Source organism: Plecotus auritus (genome assembly GCF_963455305.1).
Source record: "Plecotus auritus genome assembly, chromosome: 12".
In the NCBI taxonomy this organism is placed as follows: Eukaryota; Metazoa; Chordata; class Mammalia; order Chiroptera; family Vespertilionidae; genus Plecotus; species Plecotus auritus.
Window position 1 is genome coordinate 32,709,109 of NC_137778.1, and position 23,949 is coordinate 32,733,057.

Below are 23,949 nucleotides of genomic sequence, written 5' to 3' on the forward strand. Positions count from 1 at the left end.
AAGGCAGAGCCCATGATGTAAGAAAGAAAAAAAGGGAAATGATGAGGACCAGTGGCATAACCACGGACGCAGGCTCAACACCTAGTTTCTAGAATGCATAAATTAGGAGATGTGATCAAAGCTATTTAAGACTTTGGGAACTACTTAGTGACGTAAGTTGCTGCTTTTGTAGCCAGGGAGTCTTGGAAGAACCAGGACAGTTAGGAGAAGGTGTCACCAAATTCTAACTTACCTACTGCCTGATTGCTCCTGTGCCAGGAAAGCAGGCCTATTCTGCTGTGAGAATGGGCCCTGGAGCCACAGAGTCAATTATGGAACTTCAGACTCTGTAGAAAGATACTGATACAAATTACATTTGTATTCAATGGACTTTCAAACTATCTGCATTGTTTTTTAGAGTAACTGAACTTTCTCCAAGATGTCCTTCCAACAGAAGCAGCAGAAGTGCCAGCGTCCTGCCAAGTGCCTCCCCAAATGCCCACCCAAATGCCCTCCTCAGGCCCCTCAGGCCCCTCAGGTCCCTCGGGTCCCTCCTCCCTGCCCAGCGCCTTGCCCCCCTCCTGCTCCCTCCTGCTGTATCCCTAGTTGCTGTATTTCTGGCTTTGGAGACTGCTGCTCTCTGGTGTCTCACCGGTTTCCAGGAGTCTGCCTAGGCCAGCCCCAGCCGTCCGCCTGCTGTGTGAGGGAACCTTCACATTGTTGTTGTTCCAGTTGTTGCCATGGCCTTGGGGGCTGCAGCTGATCTGTTACTTTTGAGGAGCCAAAGATTCACAGACAAGGACCAGCATCGAATGGACATCTTTCCTCACTCTCAGCATTGTTCTCTCCTCCTCAACTAAGCTGCCTAGATGTGTAGGTGATGGACCCCTCTTTTGGCTGAGAGCCTCACACCTCCTGACCTTGGCTCTATTCCTAGATCAAGAAGACCTGAATGCTACAGAAAACTCTGCTTCCCAAAGCCTCATCTGTGTGCAAAAATAAAGCTTATCTTTTCTGGCACCTTGAACTTCTTGGTGTTTGTTGATTCCCCCATCCTCGGCTCTGAGGAACCCCCATGAACCTGGAGTCTTCAAGAAGACCTCAGGATAAGCCAGCCAGATGGGACCTTCCCACTAAGGTAGACTCCACGTCTGAGCAGTTTGTGAGGGATGTGAAAGGAAAGCTCCAGAGGGGAGTCACAGGGGGATGTTCCCTAAGTAACAGGTATTCCATTGCCGCTGCTCCTGGTGCCACCAACACTGAGTTTTTTCCTGCCCATTGACACGCTGCTTCCAGTCCCAGAATTTAGCCTCCAAACCCTTCTAATTTGGGGGAATCGTATGCTCAAGAAGGAAATGGCACAGGGATACTTGTAGTTTTAGATCTTGGTTTAAAAAGCCATGACAAATACTCTCCTTGAACATATCCACCTGCCCGAGTCCATTCTCTTCACACAGTACGGGTACTAGGTGATTTTCAACTATCAATTACCATATTGATTACAGTATACAAAATTAATGCCATGTGCCCCAAATTTGACTCAAATTTACCCCAAAATAGAATACCATAATTATGTTTTTTATCACCAGGATGTACTCTTTATAAAGGTTAAAAATAGGTTAAATCCCTGACATGGTTTATGAAGTGAAATTTCACAAGGTAGCTAAGCCAGCTGCTTCCTGATAATTAAAAATGTCATTTTTTTTTTTTTTGCTAGAAAGCATAGTATACATTGTCTTGAAATAGCTAAATGTTAATTTAAAAAGTTAATTTAAATTGAAGTCTGGCAATGAAAACACATTTATATTATATTTAAAGTGGGTTTTCACATTGTACATAAGAGAAAAACATACGTCATTAGAGAATAGCTTGCTAAAGGTCTCGTGTTGTTGAACCTGTAAGAAGAATGTTAGATGACTGATTTAGAAATGCAATTAGGATCATTTGCTGATAAAGAAGTCCAGAAAGATTCCAGTATGACATCAACCACACTTTATGAATTATTCTAAATATTGAGATCATGAGATACTTACACTAAAACTGAGCAGGAGTATGTATGGCTGCTGAGAATATTTCCATTTTGTTTATTTGTTACTATATGTTCAAGCAAGTAAATATAAAGCTGATTGACACACACTTAAGAAAACAGCTCACCCTGGCCGGTGTGGGTCAGTTGGTTGGAGCGTCATCCCCTACACTGAGAGTGGCAGGTTTGATTCCTGCCACATACCCAGGTTATAGATTCGATCACCAGTTGGGGGCATCGATGTTTCTCTCTCTCTGTCTTTCTCGCTCCCTCTCTTTTTCTCACCCTTCCTCTCTCTAAAATCAATGGGAAAATATTCTCAAAAAAAAAAAAAGACTAAAAAAAAAAGTAGAAAACAACTTATATTGAGATCAGATTTTTTAACACATTATTAAGTAAATAGGCAAAATGTTATTTTTATATTGATATTGCAAAAGCAAAGGCAAGAAAAACTATAGGAACTGGGCTTAGTATAGAGACTATTGCTGACATATGCTCAAGTAATTGCTGTGGGCTGCATGAAAAAGAAATGAATTTAATAAGATGCTAAAACAAGGTCTGACAAAACCATTCCCAAAAATTGGCTTTAAATTACCAGATTTCCAGTGCTATTTATATAAAATGAGAGAAAATGGCATTTATTTGTTTACACCACAAAACATTGCCAATACAGAGGCATAGATAATTTAAATGTAATAAGAACTAACCATTTTTGTTGATAAATATCATTATGGTTGATCAATATCTCATAAAAACATCATACTTCAATCAGTTGCCAAATTTTGCTTATCTGTTTGATAAACTGAAAAGACTCAACATATACAGTATTGCAATGTTACTATGTTTAACCAGCAGATAAAGTATAAACAGTGAAATGAAAACTTTTGACATTAAAAATAAATTCAACCTTTAAAAAACATTTATTTACTATTAATTTCTTTTTTTTAAAAATATATTTTATTGATTTTTTACAGAGAGGAAGGAAGAGGGATAGATAGTCAGAAACATCGATGAGAGAGAAACATCGACCAGCTGCCTCCTGCACACCCCTCACTGGGGATGTGCCCGCAACCAAGTTACATGCCCTTGACCGGAATCGAACCTGGGACCCTTCAGTCCGCAGGCCGACGCTCTATCCACTGAGCCAAACCGGTTTTGGCAACTATTAATTTATTAAATGAATATTTATTAAGCACCTACCACATGCTTCGCATTGATCTAAGAGTTGAAGATATAGTTATAAACAAAAAGGAAATGGCTTCTGCTCTCATGGAGCTTCAAGTCCATTGGGAGAAGCAGACGATAACTACGTAGTAGTTCAACGTATGCTATATTCAATGCTTCTAAGTGGTATGGAGAAGAAATAAAGGAAGGTTGGGGCAACGGAGTTTGCTGGGGGGCCATGCTTAGCTTATACAGGATGGTCAGGGGAGGCCTGTGTGATAAAGTCTTCTTTACAGGAAGTGAAGAAGGGAGCCACATGGATATCTGGAGCAATAGCATTTTAGGCAGAGGGATCCATGAGTACAAAACCCAGGGAAGTATTACATCATATTGTATTATATCACGTCACATTATATCATGTCATGTCATATATTTGTCTACTCAACAACAACCATTTACATTGTCCAACATACTGAATTTTGTAGTCTTTTGGTATTACACTATTTAATAAAGACTGTGAACAGTTCTTAAATATTGCTGTGGACAGTTCTCAAACCCTCTATGACTCTGTTTTCAAATGTTGAGATTAGTCTAATAGAAAAATGCACTGAAATTGAAAGCTGAGCTACTGAAACCAAACAAAGAAACAAACCCCAAGTGTTAGTGCTGGCTGATAGTGTGGGGATTCACTGGTGCCCCAGGGTTTGTACATCACACTGTCTGTGCAACTCTGAGCAGAGGCCCTGGTTACCATGTGCAAAGAAGTAATTACAATTTTCCCAATACTGTCCAACCAGAATAAAATTTAAAAAAAGAGTGGATGCTAAAACTAATAATAAGACTGCAACTGTCCTCTGCAGCCCACTAGTTAATTTTTGTGTGTTAATCAGAATAACTCAATTTCTCTTACTTGATTTACTGATGTAAATTTGACTGAGAAAAAAAACAAACTTAAATGAATAAACTCTTGTCTGTTTTATATACCATGGTCCCAATGTAATATTTTATTTAAAAAATGGTTGCAGTTGTTAAAATATTTGAAAGCTTCTACAGGATATTAGAGTTTCCATGCTATGGCACTCTATATGCCATAGGTATTCTATTTTAAACAATGCAAGTGACATTTAAACTATTGTAAATAATGTATCATTATAACCAAATGACATTTATATATGTTTATTCTTGCATGCAATATACATTTAAGAAAATAACACACCTAACCAGAGAAGGTCAGAAGGTCACTGACAGCTTATCTGAACTGGGAGCACATGACCTTTAACCCGGGCACTAATTCACATGTGGAATTTCTGCCTTGCTGTTTATTATCTAATGGATGGGAAAACTCATTAATGTTATTTATCTTATTTTTCAATATCAGTATATACTTGAGATACTATTTAAAGTTATTCAATATTGGGTATTTTACTAAACAAATTTATTTCCCTTTGATGTGTAACTAAGAAAATAAATTTGTGAGACTTTTGGTTTTTTCTCTACCTTAACACAAGGGGGCAGTAAAGCTGTATCTTCCACCAGGGGGCAGTGAAGCTGAGCCTTAAGCTAGATTTTACAGCAGCCATGTACAGTCGTGACTTACTTGGAAATTCTTCTACTATATCCTAAAGGGCCTCCTGAATTCTCACTATTGGTGAGGCTCTTTGGAGCTGAGGAGAAAGGAGACACCACAGGTATGGCAGACAAACTGTGATTTCCTCCCCACCCCTCACCCCCCACCAAAAAAATGAGTAACTATCATCATTTATATTGGATGGCATGTAGAAATAAGCAGTGGGACATGGAGGTGTGTGAGAGAGGGCATTCAGACTAATATTGTTTTTGTATTTCCTATCTGCCAGGAACTATTCTAGGAACTTGAGATATGGCTGTAGAAAAAACAAACAAGATTTGCCTCTTTGAAGATTTTAGTGAGAGAAGAAAGACATTAAACAGTAATATAACAAATAAATTATATGTATAATATATTGTGCGTATGTGAAAAGTGCTACTGAAGAAAATAAACTGTGTGAAGGTGATTGAGTCAGAGAAAGGGTGACAGATTGTAATTTTAAATGGGAAGATGGGGCTACAATACCTCATTTAGAAAGTGACATTTAAGCAAAGACTTGAAAGAGGCGAGTCTTGAAGACATCTTAGAGAAGGTCTTCCAGCTAGTACAAAGGTATTGTGTGTGTGTTTGTGTTGAGCTAGGTGATGGGGACATCAAGATGAAAAAAAACAACAACAAAAAAACAGAGACCTTGCTTCCCAAGGAGTCCTGGCTTCTGCCCTGCTTAGAACTCCTCAATGGCTTCCATTGTCTTCAGGATAAAATCCAAACTCTTTCTCATGGGATTCAAGCCCTCATCAATACAGCTCCCACCGTCTTTTGTAGCTTACTCTACCTCTTCTCCTGTCTCCTGCTCTAGCCCCGCTGAGCTTCTCCCCAACAGAGGGCATTCTCTGAGTCTGAATGCCCTCTCTCACACACCTCCATGTCCCACTGCTTATCTCTACATGCCATCCAAGTCTCAGCTGACACATCACTCCCTCCAGAAAGCATTCCTAACCCCAAACCTGACCCTATGTGCACCCTTGGTCTCCTGTGCTATCCTACTGTCATTTTCATCACACAGTATTGACAGTGTCTATTGTCTCTATATTGAATTAGAAGGGCTTTGAGAATGTGAACTATATCCTGTTGAGCTTAAACACTTCACACTTTAGACTGAGCCTTATAGATAATAGACACTCAGTACAAACGTGCATTTTAGGCTTATGTTTTAGGTGATGGAATGATTACAGGTTAACTAAAGAGCTCCCTTTGCCCTTCAGGGAAGAAGAAACTAAGAGGAGTCCTGCTGTCCAGTCAGCAGGGGGCGGGGTGAGTTAGTCATAGTCATAGTCACAGAATCTTGGGGAGAATGACCATGTCACAGAGGCTCAGAACCTCAGAATCTTGGCACTGGGAGGGGAGAGAAACCTTTTGGCTTCTGATAGTCATGGACTCACTAGGCTGCTGAGGGTGGGTCAGATCTGCTGGAACCAGTCCAGGGAAGACCGTTTCGTGAGAAACCAAGCCTGTAAATCATGAATTAAGAGACTGAAAAGAAGTGGCCAGACAGGTAACCCAGAGAAGACTTGTCATCTGAGTCTTCTCTTCATAGCTTGTTCGTTTATTCATTCATTGATTCCTTACTGTTGAAGCCCCCATAAGGTCACAGTGTGTTAAATGCTGAGCACAGTGGCAAGTAGGGTAGCAAGGACATCTGTGCTTATGAAACGAACAGATTGGAGGATAAGTAAGACAGTTAGGGGAATCATAAAACTATAATGAGAAGTACAGGGGGTGCCAAGAAGTTGTATCGGGGCACCGACCCTATGTGTTAAGGGAGTTTTCCTCAAGGGAATGATGTTTAAGCTGAGATTTCAGGGTTGAGTAATATTTAGTGAGGGTGTGGGATGGAGCTAGAGAAGGGGGTCCTGGGCCAGGGGAAGAGCACACACACAGATTCAGACAGAGGTGAGAAGAATTTAGCAGGGACCTGCTCTGAGCCAGTCTGATACCTCAGTGGTCGGCAAACTCATTAGTCAACAAAGCGGCAAACCGCGGCTCACGAGCCGCAGTTTGCCGACCACTGTGATACCTGAAGGAACTCATCCAAGGCCCTCATGGAAGGACCCACCTTGCACACATGGAAGACTGGGGACCAGACTGACTGGTGGCCATGTCACAATGAGGGCAGCCTTGCCACTCTCAAGGCAGTGAGACAATGGAGACAGTGCTGGCTCAGGAGGCATGGACCTGAGGGAATTTTCCTTCCCTCCCTATGCCTAGTGCACAAGGCTGATCCCTAAGCTCCTCTCCATCTTTGACATGGCAAAGCCGCCCATCCAGGACCTGTTCCCAGGATCTGCCCACAAGAGTTGTGTTCAGAGGGATGTCGCCAGGTGAACACGGATGGGAGCCTGGGTGCCTTCTGGTCACCAGGATGTAGAAATAGCCCAGCCCAGACTATGAAAGATGGAGCCTGATGTGCTGGACTTCCAGGTGGACAAAGAGCTGTGAACTGTCATTCAAGGGTAGTGACCTTCAGGGGGAGAAATGTAAACCATGGGCACAAAGGAGGAGAGAGTGGGGAGAAGGAAGGGAGAGAAAGAGAGAGAGAAAGTTCCATGCGGGAAGGACATTGATTGGTTGCCTCCCATATGTGCCCCAACTGGAGATTGAACTGGAAACCCAGGTATGTGCCCTGACTGGGAATCAAACCCACAACCTTTTTGGTGTACAGGACAACACTCCAACCAACTGAGCCCCCCAGCCAGGGCTTTGCAGTCTCTTGCCCTAGAGGGGGAGACTGTGGGACTTGTCCCTACTCTCACCCCTTAGCAGTCCTGGTTCAGGGTCCGGTTTTTGAATCTAAGCAGAAACCTCTTCCTGGATGACAGAATGACTTCCTGAATAACAGGCATAGAGTCACCAGTGAATTGAGGCCAACACCCTATCCCAGAAGTCACTTTCGCCTCACAAGTGAGAACCTGTCCCTGACCCAGTTCGGACTGCAGGCTGACCCAAGGACAGGGCCTTCAAAGAGACTCTTCCTCCCGTTTCTCTCTCTCCTGGTGCTCCAGTTCAGTAATTCACAGCAGAGTGGGCCCCAAAGGGGAGTCTGCCCCTCAGACTGCAGCAAGGAGTGTGGTGATGGCCTCCACAGGCACAGGTTGGGGGCTCCTTCCCACAGGGAGGTGCCAAGAGGAGGCTCTGTGGGTTCTGAAGGTTTAGGTGCAGAGAGGCTGGGCTAGGGCAGGGCCACAGCTTGTCAGTTGGAAAGTTACTGTTTCCAGGGGTGGAGGCATCAGCTGAGCCAGGCTCAGTGGGACCCAGCTTGCACACGTGAGCTGATTCAGGTGGAGCCCCAGATGAACAGAGTTGAGGCTAAGCACCTACAACCCATTATCCAAGACAGCCAAGACCCTGGGCCTGCAGCGGAGGTGGTCACTTGACAGGTGCTCTTTGGGAGCCACTTAATTTGAAAATTCCACATGCCTCCGTGACCCAAAGCCACCTTCAATGGCAGGGAGGGGAAGGTCCAGTCTCTGCCCCACTCCAGTAACCCTCGGGGAGGCTTTGGTGTGAGGGGGATTTGTAGTTCCTGTCCCCAGGAGTCCCCCCATCCTAAGAACACAGAAAAGGACAAAAAGATGAAAGATGTGGCTTTCAAGTTTCAGATGGAGACTGTGGAGCAGGGCTGAGCAGGAGTGGCAGGATGGCAGGGCGGGGATGGGACAGAGGATGCAGAAGGGTCCACTGGCAGGAGGGACTGAGGCCAATCAGAAACGAGCACCTTTATGAGTTATTGAGACAAGCTCCGGTTTTAAAGCTTAATGAACTAGGACAAAGACATCTCCACTTGGTCCAGACACACAGCCATTGTCAGAAACCTCGGGTTCTTCCTTGAGCTTGTGCTTCTGCATGGACACACACACACACACACACAAGCCAGCGTGTGCCCACATGCACACACAGGTCTATGAGCGTGTGTGCCTACTGGAAAGCCCATGGCAGCCACTGTGCTGGAAGCTGGCAGGTGGTGGCAATTCTATCTCAGCAGCTGTCACTGCAGCTCCCACACCCATCCACCTCCACATGGTGACAGGGCTCTGACAGGCCAGGCCCCTCCCTAGCTGGGGTGCATGCTCATTTCCCCTCCCTCCACACCTCTCCCAAGGCTAGAGGGCTCTCCTGGCCACACCCTCTGTCTTGCTCTGGGATCTGGACAGTGGCTTTCATGCATGTGCCCCAGGAGGGACAGGGCAGAGACAATCAAGGGGCTGCCCCAGGGGCCACATATCAAACAGAGCCTAGGGAACTTGCCGGGAGAACTTGGATATTCTGGGTGGAAGGAAGGTGGGCTGATAAGAAGCAAAGGAAGAGTCCTTTTAGTTTTTCTCGCTCCTGGAAGAATCAGGAAATTATAAAAGACCTAGATGGTTGAGTTTGAGGACAACTACAGAGCCCAATTCATGCCTCCTCGCCTCCCTGACACTGACGATATAGAGAAGAAGAGATACTGCCCAGAGGGGTGAGGAGAGCTGCCCCTGCCCCATGCCTTGGGGCTTGTAGAGCCAGGCCTGGACCTTGGCCCAAGATGCCAGGAGCAATGTCCTGTCCATATCCTGTTGGACACCCCTTCCCTGCTGGTGACTGCCCACGTGCTGAGGGGCACGGAGTGAGATGGTGCATTCAGGAAGGGTGTGACTAAGGGCCAGGCACCCTGAGTGCAAGACTCCCATTGCACCTGGGTCCCTGAGGGCCACAATTGAGACCAGACCAAGCACATGCTCTGAGCTGGGATACAACCTGGCTTGTATCTATTTATGAGCAGTTGAGGCTGAACTTCGATCATCCTCATGTGTACAATAGGGTAAGAACGCTCACCGCTTAAGCAGGCTGTGGTCATTCATGAGATCATGTTTGTGAAGTGCCTGACACTGGAGCCACACTCAGGTCACTAAAGGTCACACTGCTCCTCATTAGCTAAGCTCTCTTAGCTAATGAGTCCTCAACCCAACACACTGATATAGGGGAAGGCAAGAATTGTGAACTGGCCGTGGCCTTGAGGTTGTCCAGCCAAGCTATGCCAGCCCTGGTCTGAGTCATATCTCTGAGGATGGATAAATATGGGGGGAAATGAATACAGGCAGCCAACATTCCTTCTGAGAATGTTCTTCTCTTTCTTCTAGGACATCCAAAACTCCGGAAGATGTGTGAACCAAAATGCAACCCATGCCCACCAAAACCCCCTTGCTGCCCAACAAAATCACCCCCCTGCCCACCAAAACCCCCCTCCTGCCCGCCAAAACCCCCCTGCTGCCCACCACCAAAACCTGCCGCCTGTCCACCAAAACCCCCCTGCTGCCCGCCAAAACCCGCCTGCCCGCCAAAACCCCCCTGCTGCATTGAGCCCAGGTGCTGCTGCTTGGAGCCCAAGCCGGAGTGCACATGCCTTAACAAGGATTCTGAGCCCAAGCCGCCCCAAACTCAGAGCAGCCAACAGTCGCCCCAAAGCCCCAAACTTGGGGCCACGTCAGATGGCTTGGCGCAGAAGAAGACAAACAAGTAGGTTGTCCCAAATGGCTATGCCCATCACTTGGTAAGGTCAGGCTTGACCTACATTTAGAAGAGCTGTTTCTCATTGACCACCATGGACTTCTGATCAGAAGCCCCTATTTCCCTTCATAACCCCCTCTCCCCACCTCCACCGTGGGGCAGCCCCCAACTGGAAATAGAAGAGGCTGGAGTCATCTTTCCTAGTGATCCTGACATTAGATAGCACCAAAATGAAAGCGCAATAAAAACAAAAAACAAATGGCGTCTCCCTTTGCTCCTTAACCAGTGAAACCATCTCACCTGTCTGGCCTAAGTCCAAGAAAATGTTCTGGGCATGTACTGAAGGCCTGAGGAGCCAGCAGCCGGGAGCACAGGGCCTCTGCTGAGCCAGTTAGGGTGACTGACTCATCCTGGTTGTCAAATGCAAGTCCTGCATTGCAGAAGCCCCTCCGGTCCTAGGCGAAGGGGACAGTCAGTCAATCCCTGGGTATCACATTCAAGTCCAGAACAAGCACGTCCCCAGGAGGCTCTCTGGGCAAGGACTCCACAAAGCTCCATCTGGCACAGGCAGCAGTCTCATGGCACCAGCACTACCTCTTTGATCCGAAAGCAAGTGGTTCCACCTCTCTCTGACTCCATTTTCCCATCTGTAAAATGTGGGTAATGGTACTTACCCCAAAGGGTTTTTATGAGAATTAAATGGGATACTTTATTTAAAGTGTTTAACATAGGGTCTAACACATAGTGGATACACAATTCATGTTTCTCCTCAAACCTGTCACCAGGTGCCTATTTCCCTCCAAAGAAGCCACCATACTTCAATAATTTGTCCCCCCCCCCCCCCCCGACACAACTCCATTAATCCAGGTGGGTAGATGGAAATAGAGCAATCAGCCTGATTCACCATACCCTGAAACTTCCATTTTGACCTTTTTTTAAAATTTTATTTTTTTAATTGTTTGAAGTATTACAAATAGTAGTACATATGTCTCCTTTTTCCCCCCCATTGACCTCCCCCCAGTCTCCCCTACCCCCCAGTACATGCCTTTACCTGCCCCCCCCCCCCAGCATTTTGACTCTTTCTTTGGTATATAATTGACATATCACCTCTAAAATTTTTCTAATGCCCCTTTATATTTCTTCCACACAATTCTTTCTGCCCACCAATCCCCTAAACAACTCATCTACCTTTGATCTTTATAAGTTAGTTTTCAGTTCCAAGAATTTTATAAGTGGAATCATCCAGTGTGCATTCTTTTATGCCTGATTTCTTCACTCAGCAAAACTACTTTGAGATTCAAAAAAGTTGTTGCATGTATCTAAATTGTTCATTCTATTTTTATTTTTCCCGAGTAGTAAATGCCCTCATTGCAGGAATAGAGCACATTTTGTAATCCATTATTCTATTGATGGACATTTGGGTTGGCTCCAGGTTTAGGCTATTACAAATGAAGTTGCCAGGAATATTTGTGACAAGTCTTTTGATGGACATTTGCTCTCATTTCTCTTGGGTAAAGACCTAAGAGTAGAATGATGGTGATATATAGTAGGTGTACATTTTACTTTTTAAACAACTGCCCACTGTTTTCCAAAATGATTGTGCCACTTTCCATTCCCAAGAAAGTGCATGAGAATTTTTAGGTGTTCTAGTAATTACATAGTGTTATGTCATCAGTTTCCATGTCCTTAATGACTGTTGATATTGAGCATCATTTTACTGAGCTGTAAAATGCAAGTCCTTTGTCAGATAAGTGATTTGCACATATTTTCTCCAGTCTGTGGCTTGTCTTTTCATTGTGTTAAAGTTTCAAAGAGTAGAGCTTAATTTTAATAAAATTCAATTATGAGCTCCCACCACTATCTGAAATTAGAGCAATCCTATGAAATCTTTCACCAGCCAAAATATCAAGTGAAGAGTATTCCCCGCTTTTTGAAAGTTTGGTCATGCCACTTTTAAAAAGCAGGAGATACCTTTTAAAATAATTTTTAAAAATGTATGGATCTTATTTTTTGGTTTCATGTCTAAGAAATCTTTGCCTAATTCTAGGAAATAAAGATTCTCTTCAAGAAGTTAATTTTTATACAGTGAGAGGTATAAACAAAGGTTTTGGGGGTGGGGAGTATGGAGGGGGGCCTATGGATATCCGATAGTTCCAGACTATCCTTTCTCTACTGAATTAATCGCCCTTACATCTTTGTCAAAAATCAACTGGCCATACTTGTTTACACTTATCTCTTAATTCTTATTTCGTTCCTTAACCTATTTGTTTACCTTGACATACTGTTTTGTTAACTGTACTTTATATAAATCTTAGCGTCAGATAATATTAAGTCCTATAATTTTGTATGTTTTCAAATTTGCTTGAGCTATTCTAGGTCCTTTGCAATTCCATGTGAATTTTAGAATGAACTTGATTTCTACAAAAAAAGCCTGCTGAGATTTTGACTGGGATTGAATTAAATCTACAGATTAAGATGGAAAGGAATGAATATCTTAATACCAAGTCTTTCAATTCATAAAAATAGGACATTTCTCAATTTACTTAAGTTGTCTTTAATTTCTCTTAAGTTTTATAACTCTTAGTGACCAAGTTTTACACATATTTTATCACATTTTCCCTAGTTTATATACTTTGGTCATATTATAAATGGTATTTTTATTTTAGCTTCTAATTATTCACTGTTAGTATGTAACAATGCAATTATTTTTGTATATTAATCTTGTACACTGCTTGTTAGCTTTAATAGCTTCATGTAAAGTACATAGGATTTTCTACATATATAATTAGGTCACCTGAGAATTTTGCTTTTTCCTTTCTACTCTGGGTACCTTTATCTCTCTCTTTCTTCTCTGCCACATGAGGATGTTCCTTATCTTTCTCCTTTACTAAGATTTTTTAACAAGAAAGTGGATGTTGATTTTGAGAAACTGCTTTTTCTGCATCTATTGAGATAATCATATAGTTTTCCTTTTTAGTCTGTTAATATGGTGAGTTGCATTGATTGATTTGGAATGTTAAAACAGCCTGGCCTTCCTGAGAGAAACCCTATTTGATCAGATTGCTTAATCCTTCTTACATGTTCTTAGATTTGATTTGCTAAAATAAAGGACAGCCCCTCCCACAGCACTCCACAAACCCCTTCCCTGCCCTATTTTCCTACATAGTATATCTGACAGGCATTAGATTCCAGATGTGCGTTGACTTGTCGTCTGCCTCACACACTGCAATGGAAGCTTTAGGCAGGTGGGGGGTTTTGCCCGTTGCATTCGATGCGGTATTCCCAGTGGAGTTGAACAAAAAATAAGGCAGAAGATGCCAAAGGTGTTTCCAGCACAGAGAGTGGAATGCACAGAGGCAGTGCGGCGAGTAAAAGTGAACCCGGGAGACCTGGCCCTGGCCCTGGCCCAGACCTGCCACTGACCCTGTATGGTCCTTCCCCTCTCTAGACTGTGCCAAGGCTGAACTCTGTGACCAGGAAGGCCCCTCCAGCACCAGCTTTCTCTGACATGGAACCTTAGCTGGGAAGGGAGGCACTTCTAGGGTGACTGGGGCCTGAGGCTCCTGGGAGAAGTGCTGGGGGCTGGGGTACAAGGAAGAGAGAAGGGCGAGGCTGGAGCTGAGCAAGCAAGACTCACCTGTAACATGAACTCTGGGCTCACCTTTCTCCTCCTGACCTCTCTCTCCCCTTCCGACCCTCCATCCCCCTCCAAGCAGGCTTTCTTGTAAAACTTGAGTGGCAGGAAAAGAACCTTTCAGCCACTCCAGCAGTTTCTAGCTTGCTTGTCTTCTGGTTTGCAGCTCTCCAGTCTTCCCCTGTGCCAACCCTGGGTTCTTCCAGGGAACACAGAAGGGTTCCAGTGTCTATTGCACTTGATGGACATCTCTGCCTTTAGAGAGAGGCGGAAAGGTTGGCCTGGGAGCAGAGACACCCACGTTCATCCAACTGTGGGACCATTGCCCAGTCACTGCACTGCTCAGAGCCTCAGCTCCTCATCTGTTATAAGTGCAGAGAATTAAATGGGATAGTGCAGTGGTTGGCAAACTGTGGCTCACGAGCCACATGAGGCTCTTTGGCCCCTTGAGTGTGGCTCTTCCACAAAATACCACGTGCGGGCGCGCACATACAGTGTGACTGAAACTTCGGTTTTCAGCTCTCAAAAGAAATTTCAATTGTTGTACTGTTGATATTTGGCTCTGTTGACTAATGAGTTTGCCGACCACTGGGATAGTAGATGAGGCCTGTGTAGCATCATGTCTGGTAAACAGCAGGCTTTGAAGGTTTGTTTCCTTTGCATTCTCCCCAGGGAGAATTGTGCAACCCTGGTCTGCTCACACCTGCGTCTATGCACAGGCCCATTAGGTGCGTGGCATGAATTACATCCATCCCTCCATTTCTGTGTCTGTCTCTCCATTCAATGGAAGTTTCCTGAGAGCAGGGGCAGGGGATGTATCTCCCACAGACTAGAGAGGAAGTGGTAGGTCAAGGCCCTTCCCAGTACACTGGCCCTAGGAGCCCCAGCAGCCAGCACTTGCCCTGAGTTGGACTTGATGAAAGTAGTTAATGGGAGTCATAGTCTAGGGAGGAAGAAATAGGCCCTGTTTTATACTCTGGACCAGACCAACCCATCTGCAGCTTGGAGCAGTGGGACAGCTTCCTGGCAAACAGTCTACTGTTCGGAGAACAGATGAAGGTAGAAAGGACCCAGCTGGGGCTGCTCCAGGGGCTCGGCAGGACCCCACGGAGGCAGGGAAATTTGAGCAACTAACTGCTCTTGGCAAAAATGTCTCCTCTAGGACCAGATATTTGCCCACTTCCTCCCCCAACACACAAACACATATACTCACACATTTATAGACATACTCATATACACACAAAAACACACTCATACACACACTCACTAGACACACAAATATACACATAAACACACACTCATGCATATAAACACACATGCACACACATGACTCCATATATATCTACATGGCCTCTGCAACCACTTTCAGAACAGTAACACTTCTTAAGGTCGGATAAGGTGAAAATAAACTTCATCTCCAGCACCAGCCTGGAAGGAGAGCTCTCTGTTCCCTGGACCAATGAGGGTCATCTCAAGAGCATTTCAGCTGGATCTGAGCTAAGGAAAACTTACCCTTCCTCCAAAAAACCCCGAACTGACCCCAATAAATAACTGGTTCACAGAAGATGTCTGAGGTCACTTGATACAACCCGTCACACATGCATTCTCCAAGGCCCCTCAGCTCAGACATGCTGCTGCCTTCTGTTGCAAAGAATCAACTACAAAGAATGTGATTTCCCAAACCATGAGCCCCAGGAAAGGGCATTCTGCCAGCTGGACGAGAGGACACTGAGCATCTCCTCTTCCCACCCGGGGAGCTGTGCCTGCCTTTGCTCCTCTTACTGCACCAAGAACAGGACTGGGACTAGCCTTCCATAGCGAGCAGAGCAAGAATCAGCACTACGACTGGAAGTGGGACCAGCCATCCCACAAGCCAAAAGAGGGAAGCCAGAGGAAGACGTTAGAAGGCCAAACGTGCACATCGGATGGACCAGCACCAACACCCACAGAGGAAGAATCAGCCTCTTGGCCCTTTTGTGGTCACATCTCCCTTTCTTGTCTTGCTCCCTCCAGAGCAGCATATGGTCACAAAAGGCAAATGAGGAGCAAAGGTCAGGTTCAGGAGGCCATGGAGGAGGATGGTGAGGATTCTGGGCTCACGGGGAGGTGACTAATGCAGGTGCAGATTGAGATGGTGTAGCTGACAGTGCCCTGGGCAGAGGAGGACACCTATGGGGAGGGACCTGAGGTTAGCAACCTCAGAGTATGGGGCCACTGCCTCACCCAGAAATAGCCTAAGCATAGCTCCCCAAAATGGGAGGGCACACAAGACATCCTGGCCCAAGTCACATTCCCAGGGCCATCTGCCTTCATCTCATACTGCCAACTAAAAGCTGTTCCTAAAGCTCCCCCCACCTGCCAGGGCAGTGAATGCTGCCCTCCCACAGCTAAACAACAGTTCACATAGGCTGCTTCACTCCAAGAGAAAGAGAAACCTGCTAGTTTTTGCCTCTGCAAGAGAAAGAGCCAGGGCTTCTTTGGGCTGGGGCAGAGCTGGGGTCAAGGCTTCTGTAGGTGTCATGGGCTGTGATCTCATTCTCATTACATTGGACGGGGGCTGGACAGTTACCCTCACTCATCATGTGGACCTATGATGTCATTCACACAGACACCGAGGGAATCTCCCCGTTATACATGCATGTCTGGCCCCCAAATGGGGTAACCAGAGGGCAGAGCATGAGGCCTCTGAGCCCTTAAAATGCTGGGGCTCTTCCACCTCCTGTCCGACTCACACACACCTCAGCTTCATGCCTCTCCCTCCTTCCCACACCCTCACGTTGCCCAGTGATTGAAGGATCTCACACACACTCTCTCCCAAAAGCTCTCATTATGTTGTGAATCAGAGGGCGGGGGGCAGATCTGGCAGATACAACCCCTAGAAACCCATAAGACCGGTGTGACTTCCGGGAGCAGGGTCTGCTGCCCTGGGACTCACTGTCATGGGCTGGGAAGAGGCAGATTCCTGCCATGTGAGGTCAGCAGCAGAGTTCAAGGCCACGGGGGACCATGTGAAGATGTTTGGGTAGCTCTCCATGAGAGGGGGGGAGGGGAAGGCTTCCCCAGCCCCAGAAAATGACATAGTGCCTGTGCTATGGAAAAGGCAAAGTGAGGTCCCAAGTGGGCTCAGGGAACAGAAAGGGAAGGAGGAGAGGGTAGTCTTTCAGAGGCAGGAGTCCCTCCATCTGTCTTTCAAAACTGAGCCTCTCAGAGCATGGCTAAGTTAGCATTGAAATTGATCTATTTGGGGCTGGATAAAGGTGCCTTTTGGGAATCCATGAGGAATCAGGACACTTTTCAAAATAAGCCCCAGAAATGAGTATTTGTCTTCATATTGTTCTAACTGTTCTGTTTTTATTTGGTTGTAAAGAACAGAGTTTAAATAAATAATGTCCATAAAATAAGCTATATACCAATTATTAAAAAGCATATCACAATTGTTTTTCACACACACACACATCACTCTACAATCTTTGATAGTAGTTATCTCCCGGTGGTGAGATTCACGGTCCAGTCCTTCCTTCCTTCACTTAACATTTGTAGAGCACTAAATCCATGTGGTGCTTATGATGGGTTCTGGGGACATGGTGGAGCACACTCCAGGCAAAGCAACCCCTGCCTTAGAAAGCTTATTTTCCAATGGGAGAGAGAGGAAATAGGCAAGTGACCAAAGGCAAACAAAGGGCCACAATGTTATTAGTGACATGAAGTGAACTGGAAGATCACCCTGTACATGGGTTGTCAGGGAAGGCTTCTGGCAACCCTAACCTTCCCGCTGATGCTGAGGCACAAAGAGCCAGGGGCCTGGGAGAAGCAAGCCCTGAGTGGGGAGCACTGGGCTCCTCCTGGGAACTGAGGGCCCTCAGCGAGGGTGTCTAACACCACAGCAATGAGTTTGGACTTTATTTAGATATGCTGAGTCACCACCAATACTGGGGAGGGACAAGCTGCAGTTCCTGCACTGAAACATCACTTAAGCTCTTTTTAGGGAATGATTTGGGGAAAGCAGTGGATGATTTGGTTTTATCTTCATCCTTTATGCATTTCCCAAAGAATTCTAGAAAGTGGTTGTTTTAGCATCATAAAAAGCAATTCTTATTTTATATATTGTATGTTGAATACCTGTTTTCTTGCCTGGGGTGGCCCATCTTTTGGAGTTTCTATGAGTTTTTATTCTTGGGAGCTTCTGAACTACAGCCTTGGACATTAGGCCTAAAGTCCTTTGCCCCCAGAACAGGGTTTATTTCCTGACAGCATAGAGCTATAGATAGGTCCTGAGAATACATGGCTGTGGGCTAATGGCGAAGAGAACCCCCACGAATCCCATCTCTTCATGAGAAGTGATTTTCCCACTTTTATACCACATACCCTGGGTGGACATTCCAGAGAGAAATGTAATTTTCCATTTCTTGCTCTTGGAAATGAATCTCTAGTAATGGTGATAAACCCAGTCTACAGGTGGAGAAATTGAGATTCAGAGATGCTTGACTGAGGTCACAAAACAATAGGAAAAGGGGACTTGGTTCCCGAGCTGCCTCCCTCACCTTCCTGCGCCCAGGTCATGAGTGAGTCAGGAGTGCTTGAGCCCCCAGAGCCCTCTGGCCAGGCAGGAGCTATGTCTGTGTGTGAAAAGGGGCCCCGAGGGGTTTTTTACTTCAGGTGCCTGTGATGTGTCAGGGAGGGGCTGGAGGAAGTTGACTAACTTCAGTGGTGGAACCAGTCCATCTCCTTCAACCTGGGAAGGCGGCCAGTCTGGGACCGGTATAAAGGGTGCCCTGGCCCCTGCTCAGCTCAGCATTCCACTAGAAGCCCATCTAGCCATCCTTCCTGTGGGCCTGGTAAGTGTGAGCCAACAGAACCAGGGTTGAAACCAGGGGCCTCCAGCAGGCAGAGCATGATGGGGGGCCAGCCAGGGTAGGTGCAGGTACCCTCATGGGACTGGATTCAGCTGCAGTACCTGTGCTCCTAGAAGGGCTCCGGTCACTGTGCTGAGGGATCGGTGTCATGGAATGGAAACAGAAAAGATGACAATGTCCTCCTGTCGCCTCTTTCCTTGGGGCCATGGTCTGGAATGTGTGTGTGTGGAGAATGTGAGAAAGTGTAAGAGTGAGACAGAGGGAGGGGGCAGTGAGATGGGGAAGCAGCATGAATATGGCCAAATTCTTTCCTCAAATTCTTTGATTTAGGTTGACCGTGATTTTGCCTCTCTTATGGGGGCAGAGGCTTCAGGGAAATGCTTGTAACTCTTGGCTCTGTGGCAAAAGGGGAAACCTCAGAATGGAGAAAACTTTCTATTTGGAGAAACCCAGGCAGAGCAGGGGCAGGAAAACCGAACATAAAAGTGGAGATTTAGAAGAGCCAGTTCCATTCTCAGCAATGTTGCTGCCCCTCCCGCCACCCCTCACCCGAGCACTGGGGCTGCAGGGAGAGCTCGGAGCTCATGAGGAAAGTAGCTCTGCAGTCAATAAGCCAACCAGCTCATTTTAAAGAGGAGACAGCTGGGGCCCAGAAGGGCTAAGTGCCTGGCCCAGGAGCACACAGTATTTCAGTGAGATATTTAAACCAAGAATATGTCATGTGACTCCAATCCAGGGCTCACGCCATGACCTCTCACCTCCTCTCCAGCATGGGCTAATGGCTCCCAGGACTTTCCTAGGACCTTACCTCTTTCTGCTATGACCCCAAACTCTTTCCTCCTTGGAGGTCAGAAATGAGGAGAGGCAAGGATGAGTCGCCAGCAGGAGGGCAGTGGCACCGCTCTGGAGACAGAACTCTTGCAGGAAAAGAGGCTCCCAGGAGGGCCTCTCCCTGCCTCTCCCCATCACTATCCTCCCTCTGCTGCTTCTGGGGAATGACAGCTGGAGGTCGCGGGAGAGGCCCGGCCCTGGGGACGAGAGGGGCTGCTGAGGAACCAGGCACTGATTGCTTGGGAATTCCTCTACTGCCTCTCTTCAGCCACCCTTCTGACCCCTCCTGTTTTTCAGGTTGACCTGAAGCAGCTTCCAAGATGTCCCAGCAGCAACACACTCTGCCAGTGACCCTGCCCCCAGCCTTCAGCCAGGAGCCCCTCAAGCCTGTTCCTCCTCCCGCTGATACCCAGCAGGAGCAGGTGAAGCAGCCAACTCCACTGCCTGTCCCATGCCAGGAGGTGTCCTCTGAGCTCCCAAAGGAGATACCCTTGGAGCAAGGAGAGAAACATGCAACTCCTGTGAAGGGGGTGCCAGAGCAAGACTGTGAGCCCCAGCCCCAGAAGCTTCAGCAGCAGGAACAGCATCTGGAACAGCAGCAACAGCAGCAAGAGACACAGGAGCAGGAACTGCATCTGGAAGAGCATCTGGAACAGCAGCTGCAGGAGGAGCAACAGGAGCAGAAAGGGCAACAGCAGCAAGAGGAACAGCATGAGGACCAGGAAGCAGAAAACTTGGAGCCACAGCTGGAGGAGGCTAAAGCACAAAGGGAGCAACATCTAAAGGAGCAGCTGGGACAGGAGAAGAATCTCCCAGACCAGCAACTGGATGGAGAGCTAGCAAAGAGAGATGAGCAACTGGAAAAGAAAGGAGAGCAGCTGCCGGAGCAGGAGGAGCAGCCAGAGCCAGCAGAGCAGCAGGACGGACAGCTCAAACAACCTGCATGTGTCCCAGCTCCCGGCCAGGCCCAAGAGACCCACCCGGTCCAGCCACTGAAGGGAGAAGTCTTGCCCCCTCCAGAGGAGCAACAGCAGAAGCAGGAGGTGCAGTGGCCTCTCAAGCATAAGTAACCACCCCCAGATCCCAGAGGCCCTCTGGCCACGGCACATAACGTGAAGAGAGAGCTGAACCAGTGGCCTCACTTACCTCAGGTCCCCCAGTCTGGACGGCCCACCTCATCTGTGAACCTGCTTGACCCTGTACCTCTGCTTGTCTCTGTGATAGAGTGGTATGAGGGAGGGGGAAGCTATTGCCCAGCACCTACTCCTGATGACTCCAGTCCCACCCCATCCCAACCTCAGGTGGCCAGAGCCTCTGCCTGAGGATAGTTACTGCAGTCGTCGCTCTGACGCCATCCCCAGTATTATAGCAGAATCTGTGAGTGTGTACAATGATACAGAATAAATCCTGGAAGTCTGGGATCCTGTATTCTCTTGGGCTTTTGTTTCTCTGCCTCTCACCATATTAAAAACCCGTGTATGGGTCAATGGTTGCAACCGACTGTCTTGGCCAACTCCCAAAGGAGAACAGATATCTTGACCCCTCCTCTAAGTCTGTTCCCCAAACCACCCAATACTTTGAATAGCTTCTAAAAATGAAACCAAACCAATACCAAACCAAAGCAAAAGATTATTTCATCATACATCTGAATGCAACACTTGCCAGTTTTGAAGCGGGGATAAGTTTTTCTGGTTGGGGGAAGAGGATCTAGCTGTCTCAGCCCAGCACTGCCTTATACACATGGAGCACAATTTTAGCCCCAGGGGGTGGGCAGGGAGCAGAGTCCCCTCTGGGTTCTGGTCCCTTCCTGGGTTTTTTCTCTGTAGAATGTCCTCATGCTTTCCAAGAGTCTTATGCACTGCCTGCTTGGTTAAAGAAGATTTTAGAACAGCATTAGAAGCAGAATTGGGCAAGGTGAGGAGAGGAGAAACTCCTGGGACTCGTCTTTGATGGGGAGTATGACAGTGTCACTAATGGAAGTAAAGGCTAGGCCAGCTGGAATCATGGAAGCCAAAATGCTGAATCAGCTGGAAAAATACAAATGCAAGGTCATTGTATCCTTTACCCTCCCTGACATCTCTGTAGTCTTTACTACCATCAATCATTTCAGGACATGGAGCTCTCTCTTTCCTGGGGATCGCCATCCTTTAACTATTTAACCACATCATCTCAGGCAGTTTGTCTCGTTACCCGTAGGCATGAGGATATGTCAGGGACATCCTTACTGACACTTCCATAGGCACCCAAACTAAATAGGTCTGAAGGGCATTTAGCATCCCCTCCTCCCCACCCAACTCTAGCAACACTCACTATCTTTCCTCCTTAGGTATTCTCTCTCTTGAGGAACAATATTACCTTGTGCTTTTACCTAAACCAGAGATACCATCATCATTCCTCACTCCTATTTTCTTCTTCCCTACTCCCCACCAACGATCAAGTCCTTGCTTTCCCTACATACACCTCCCAAGCCTGGACTGAGATTATTTCTTACCAGAGCTTTTGCAATGGCCTTCAAACTGGTTTTCTTTATCCTCTGTCCATCCACCCATCACATAGAGGACAGAATGTTCTGCTTAAAATTATGATCTAACAGCATCACTCCTTGGGTTAACACTTGTCAGTGCTTCTCATTTCTTATGGGACAAGAGCTAAAATGAAGTCTGGGTAGAATAGGCGGGGGCAGGGGGCAGGAGCTTGGGAGCAGAGGGAGAAGTGATTAGAAACACCTGGAATATGTGAAAAATTATTTTGAAGTCTTAGGTTTTGATTTTTTAATAGACCTTATATTTAACAACAGTTTTGGATTTACAGAAAAGTCAAGGGGAGAGTATAGAGTTCCCTTATACTCCACACCTAGTTTCCCTTATTAGCATCTTGCATTAGTGTGGAATATTCATTATATTGATTAACAAAATAATATTGATACCTTATTGTTAACTAAATATGTGGTTGCCCAGCCAGCATGGCTAGGTGGTTGAGTGTCGACCTATGAACCAGGAGGTCATAGTTCAATTCCCGGTCAGGGCATATGCCCAGGTTGCAGACTCAGTCCCCAGTGTGGGGCATGCAGGAGGCAGCCAATCAATGATTCTCTCCCATCATTGATGTTTCTATCTCTCTCTCCCTCTCTCTTCCTCTCTGAAATCAATAAAAAATATATTTAAAAAATAAATAAAGTACGTGGTTTATTCTGATTCCCTTGGTTGGTTTTTACCTAATGCCTCTTTTTTTTCCTGGATCCCATCAGTCACACTGTAGTTGTCTTACCCCTCTTAGCTCCTCTTGACCCTGACAGTTTCTCAGACTCCTTGTTTTTGATGACCTCAACAGTTCTGAGGGGACCTGGTCAGTATTTTTTAGACTATTCTTAAATTGAGTGTGTCTGATGTTTTTCTCAGGTTTGGACTGGAGTTATGGGGTTTTAGGAGGAAGAATACAGAGATCAAGTACCATTTCAAGACTTTATATAAAGAGTACATCCTACTGTTATTTATCAACTTGAGCACCTGGCTAAGGTAGTGTAAGTTGGGTGCACGGGTCAATAAACATGTCCTACCTCAGCCCAGGCTACAGGGGACAGCCACTATCTGGCTTCTAATTAATGCTGCTGCCCCTTCACCACAACACGCCTTATAACTTTAGTAAAAGGATAGTCTTCTGGGCTTTCAGAAGAACAGATTCAGTTGATGGGCTTGGTGGATATAAAAGAGCTTCATTCAAGTAAATCCACCTCTCAAACTCTATCCTATTATTAGCACTCTGCTAAAGTTCTGCATCTCTACCTCATTTAATGTGGTCCATTATTTTTTCTAAGTTCCAAAAGGCAACTCAGCAACAACAACAATAATAATAACAATAAACAAATAAAATGGCCTGACCAGGTGAGACGCCATGGTGGAGGCTAAAAGGATGCATGCTAACAGTTGACATAGGTGGCATTGAACCCAACTCCACTACTTACATTTGGTCTGACCTTGAACAGGTTGCATACTATCTCTGATCTCTTTCTTCGTGGTTTTCTTAAATTACTCAGGCTGTTGTGACTAAAATACCATAGATGGAATGGCTTAAACATTTATTTCTCACAGTTCCGGAGGCCGGGAAATCCAAGATCAGGTGCTGGCAGACTTGTTGTCTGGTAAGAGCTTACTTCCTGGTTCACACACCACTGTTCTCACTGTGTCCTCACATGGAAGAAGAAAGAAGGGAGATCTCCTACAGAAGGACACTAATCCCATTCACGAGAACTCCACCCTCATAACCTAATCACCTTCTCACATTGGGTATTAGGATCTCAACATAGAAATCTGGGGGCAGGGGAAGGGGAAACACAAACATGTAGTCCACGTCAATG

At 46.1% G+C, this 23,949-nt stretch overlaps 2 protein-coding genes across 2 annotated transcripts; both read left to right on the forward strand.

The window, feature by feature from the left end:
- Nucleotides 1-418: 418 nt before the first annotated feature.
- Nucleotides 419-742, forward strand: LCE7A (late cornified envelope 7A; the record flags this gene model as incomplete). The annotated part of the gene is made up of 1 exon (XM_080647829.1): nt 419-742. The coding sequence occupies one exon, from the start codon at nt 419-421 to the stop codon at nt 740-742; it is 324 nt and encodes a 107-aa protein (XP_080503955.1).
- A 19,173-nt stretch (nt 743-19,915) lies between these two features.
- On the forward strand, nt 19,916-20,665 carry IVL (involucrin; the record flags this gene model as incomplete). The annotated part of the gene is made up of 1 exon (XM_080647830.1): nt 19,916-20,665. One exon carries the CDS (start codon nt 19,916-19,918, stop codon nt 20,663-20,665), a length of 750 nt encoding a protein of 249 aa, XP_080503956.1.
- Between the last annotated feature and the right edge of the window lie 3,284 nt (nt 20,666-23,949).